This window comes from Conger conger, chromosome 11 (assembly GCF_963514075.1).
Source record: "Conger conger chromosome 11, fConCon1.1, whole genome shotgun sequence".
Lineage (NCBI taxonomy): Eukaryota > Metazoa > Chordata > Actinopteri > Anguilliformes > Congridae > Conger > Conger conger.
This window is the reverse complement of record NC_083770.1, coordinates 10,173,153-10,178,107: the sequence shown is the minus strand read 5'-3', so window position 1 is coordinate 10,178,107 and position 4,955 is coordinate 10,173,153. Positions and strand designations below refer to the sequence as shown.

The window sequence follows — 4,955 nt, the reverse complement described above, 5'->3', positions numbered from 1 at the left end:
GGACGAAACCAAAGACACGTGGCATCGCGTTATGACGTTTACGTTTTGAGACCTTGTGTTGCATGTTACGAAAGAAGGGATGTTTTAAATGGTAAATGGTAAATGGTTGGAATTTATAAAGCGCCTTTATCCAAAGCGCTGTACAATTGATGCTTCTCATTCACCCATTCATACACACACTCACACACCAACAGTGATTGGCTACCATGCAAGGCGCCGACCAGCTCGTCAGTAAACAAGTGTTCCGACTAGGAATTACACACACTGACATTCCTTGTTTTCTTTTGGTTTTATATTGTTATATTACACGGAATTATCCTCCTACTGTTATATTACACGGAATTATCCTCTTACTATCAAAGTAGCAAAGTTATGTATTATCTTGACTATGCCGGGGAGTGGTTGTTGTGTTTTCGCTTTTATTTATTTTTTTGGCGAGAAGCGCCGGACATAAACTCATATCCGCACACAGTCACGTACCATTTGAGCCAGGACTGCTGCTTCCTGATGGCGCCCCCTACAGGCTTCAAGAACTTCTGCAGCCTGGGCTCATACCGCCGCATCAGGGCGTCCCATGCCACGAAAAACGCCGCCACCAGGGTGAGCACCAGCAACGCCAAGCTCCGCTCAAAGTTCAGCACACACGCCGCAATCACCATGGAGATATACCCTAGGGACAGCACACAGACAGACAGATAGACAGAGAGATTGGCAGGCAGACAGACAGATGCACAATAGAGTTTTATGAAGTAGGCTCAGTAATTTAAAAAAATGGACAAGAAAGGGCAAGATTTGTTTTGGCGGTAATGTCAGTCAAAAATAAATAAAGATGAAGAGCCACAAAACAAAAGCAGATTGAGTGTTATTATGGAGAATAGATATTTGGACTGTGGGAGTGTAGATGTTGTGGCAGCACCTGTTAGGGCTAGGGCTATATGGGAAATAACAGAATGATTATATATCGATTGTAAAACAATGGAACACATATTTTGCTGTGCTTCCTGATGCAGTATATGGGCAATATTATCACGTTCAGTGTGATTAAATCGTGCCTGTTAAACAGAAATGTTGCACAACTTTATCGGTACAAAGTCAATCTCAGCCAATGAGATAAAGGCAGTTTTTACAAGATGTGATTTTCTGTTGTGAAATTGTATTACACTTCAGGCCTGGGTCAAATACATCATTGTTTTGGATTCAAAAGCACTTTACTGTCTGGTATATTGGAACCAGTGAAATACTCTCAAAATGTGCAAACCGTACCTTTCGGTCCTCTTGGTTGGCTGACTTGCACCAGGCAAGATTGATCAAGCACAGAAGAGTAATTGAATGCAAAACAATGAAATATTTAACCCAGGTCTGTTCAACTAACATATATATTCCAAATCAGTAAAGTCTTCTCTGTAAGAGAAGCCAGAGAAGGTTGTTCTTAAAACACAGCTAAAACATGTCTCCCAAAACAGCACTAAACATGTCTCTCTTATAAAAGCATGACAACCATATTCATTTTAACAGTGCTGTAAACACATCTCTTCCAGCACTGAATTGCAGTTGATTGTTAACTGGGGTGTTAGGTCTTTGAAGTGGAATGGAGGTCTTCAAAGGTTAAACTCTTCATTAACTGATTAGCCATAGGGTGGGTCTGTGTTTCTCGAGACATGTAGTTGGTTCCTTCCCTGGGATCAGCCTGTGGCTAGCACTGACAAGACTGACACACATTTGGGAACTCGTTGATAAGAGCACAGGAATCCAGGAAGTTGCTGTCGTTTGAACTCTGTCTCCAGTGAAAATACTTTGGCCCCAATTCTGTGGTTTACCTGCTAGGAACAGCCCTCCAAAAAAAAGCCGGAGTTTCTGTCTATGCTTTTGCAGATGTTGATGAAAAGCCTCAAGTTTCTTCTCCAAGAATCTAAGGGAAATACAAAGGAAATTTACAAAGGAAAATGGATATCTGGAAGACGCGTTTATCCAGAGAGACTTGTATGGTTGGAGTAAGGCTAGAGAGAGGACAGAGTGTTGACTGTGCATCACATATCACTTTTAACTTAACCCTCCCATTATGTTTGCAATAAACTGTACCAACTTTGCATACAAATGTGTTGTGTGGGGTTCTTTTGAAGCTCTGTAACTATATAAAATGTAAGAGAATACACGCCCATTTTAATTTTTATCTCAGCTTTTTTTGCGGATGATATCGGCGGCACTTTCCCTTACTGGTGCCAAACTTTCACTTACTGTACCTTAGGCTCTAAAATAAGATGTTTCGCACAGATAAAAGGCTAGTCATTTTGGAAACAATAAGAAGGCGACAACCGAAGTGTCCAAATATTTCTATTACAATAATTGTGTGTTTATTGAAACTGTTGGGCTCAATTTGGCCCCAAACATAAAAGCGGTCATAGAATCTTAACATAACAGGAGGGTTAAACAGAGAGTACACTTTAATTCTTTCATAATTTTGTAAATAAATGTAATTTTTTAATTCTATAATTGTGTGAATCCCATGGCTGCTTCACTTCACATTTTGAGTGGCAGTTGGCTGTTTTGGTGGAGGTATTTGAGTGTTGGTGATGTGAGTGCTATGTGATTTGACTGGTTGTTCTGTTGGCAATGTGGGCGCTATGTGATTTGATTGGTTGTTCTGTTGGACAGGGGTTCCATTAAACCTTTTTCTGTGAATGTGCTCTGTTCCGTCCTTGCCCTCCTCTGTCGGTCTGTCATCTCCCAAATCAATACAAATGAATTCCTTTAAAAACAACACAAATCTTAGACTGCAGTTTTCTAATTCTGCATGACTGGAGCCAATTCTTTACACATCTGCTCATCAGCACACATGAGCCACACACACAACTCACTGTTCACAGACACACACCTCACTGACCACACACACAACTAACTGTTCTCACACACATGCTCACTGACCCCACACACAACTCACTCTCCATAAACAAACACACAACTTGAACAAAATATATGAAAAAGTGGTTACATAAAATTGTAACCTTAGCCAGCAATACATACTTTTTTTTAAATTTTTTTTTTACCTTTTTTTGCTTGGAACAGGTACTTATTAGTATCCAAATAGAATATCCTTGTACAGGGAACATTTGGCAAATTTGCTCCTGAAAAAATGTACCCCACTGTGCCTTTATTTCTCAGTTTACTGTCCAAGGACACTATGCACTGTCCACACACACACAACTTACTGTTCAAACATGCAGCTTTTATCTTAACATGGCTAGGTAGCTAGCAAAAATTATAATTGGATAAGTCAGCGTCCTTACCTTAGCTATCGATAGTTTATATACCAAGTTAGCTAGCTTGTGAAAATTCAGTCTTCCAAGATGAGCATGTATCATGGAGGTAGCTATGGTAACAAAAAGTGTGGAAAGTGGGAGTGATTCATCATAGCTAATTGACCACGCCCAGACAGTTTGGGAAATTTAGGCTTAGAAAAAATAAGCTTTAAAATACATGTAAATGACCAAATAATGAAAAGATTATGCACATTTGTTTTGTTGTTGCCAAAACACAACTGGCAAGCGTCATATTCAACCACCATGTTACTCAGTGTCCGAACAGACGCACACACACCAGAAAAATCAAAGAGTCAAAAGGACTGAAACAAAAAGACACTTGTTCTAATGCTCTAAAATCTAAACATGAATCTAACAGTAGCATTGACCTTTCATCCATATCAAGCCTTCTGATGCCTTGTTCTGCTGAAGCCTTGATATGGCCGAAACATCAACACTACTGTTAGATTCAAATTTAGATTTTTGAGCATTACACCGAGTGTGCAAGTCTTTTTGTTTCAGAAATAAATCAGTGTAAATTAATCCTCAGAAACTCTCTCTGGTCACTGGCTCACCTGACTGAAACTCAATCGCAAAACAGCTCTTTGTTCCAAACCGGAATACTGTTCTGGAAAAGCAAATCAAGCAGCCTGTAGCTTTGTTGTCTTTGTAATTGATGTCTATTTGCTAAGCTTTGCAAACACAGTGCTGTGGGGTCACCAATAAAACACACACACACACACACACACACACACACACACACACACACACACACACACACACACACTTACACAAAGACAGACAATGTCCCTCTCTTTCCTCAGACTTCGCTGAATGCTTCTAATGAGCACACCTGTTGCTCAGGCTACATTCCTCACCTGAGTCTGAAAGGCTAGATTCTCCACACCTGCTCCCTGTGTCCCATTCATGCCATGTGTCCCGTTCGTCCCCTGTGTCCCGTTAGTCCCGTTAGCCCCGTTCTTGTCCTGCATCCTGTGCGTCTCCTGTTTGTCCCCCTTCATCTCCTGTGACCTGCCCTGTGGCCCAGACGTGGCTCCTGTCTGCTGCATTGCTGTCTGACTCACATCCACAATCACAAGGAAATATGAGCTTACACAGGGGGAGGTCCCAGTCACACACACGCACACACATATACACGCACACACTCACACACACACACACACACACACACACACTCACACACACACACACTCACATACACAGTCACACATACACTCACATTCACACACACACACTCACATACACACACACGCACACACTCACACACACACAGTCACACATACACACACGCACACACACACAGTCACACATACACACACACAGTCACACACACACACACACACACACACACTCACATACACACACACAGTCACACATACACACACTCACATACACACACACACAGTCACTCATACACACACTCACATACACACTCACACATACACACACGCACACACACACACAGTCACACACAAACACACAGACACACAGTCACACACACACACATACTCACACACACACACATACACTCACACACTCACAGACACACACTCACATACACACAAACAGTCACACACACACATATACACACATACTCACACACTCACACTCACACAGACGCACACTCACATACACAGA

At 41.6% G+C, this 4,955-nt stretch overlaps 1 protein-coding gene across 1 annotated transcript in view; it reads right to left on the bottom strand.

The window, feature by feature from the left end:
• Positions 1–4,345, bottom strand: part of LOC133140951 (solute carrier family 28 member 3-like) — a 15,969-nt gene extending 11,624 nt beyond the window's left edge. The window contains exons 1-4 of the mRNA XM_061261271.1: positions 4,175–4,345; positions 2,667–2,746; positions 1,818–1,909; positions 481–670 (exon numbers count right to left, since the gene is read on the bottom strand). Coding sequence (XP_061117255.1) covers positions 481–670; positions 1,818–1,909; positions 2,667–2,746; positions 4,175–4,318 — 506 coding nt within the window. The 5' untranslated portion in view covers positions 4,319–4,345. The remainder of the gene's footprint in view (positions 1–480; positions 671–1,817; positions 1,910–2,666; positions 2,747–4,174) is intronic.
• Between the last annotated feature and the right edge of the window lie 610 nt (positions 4,346–4,955).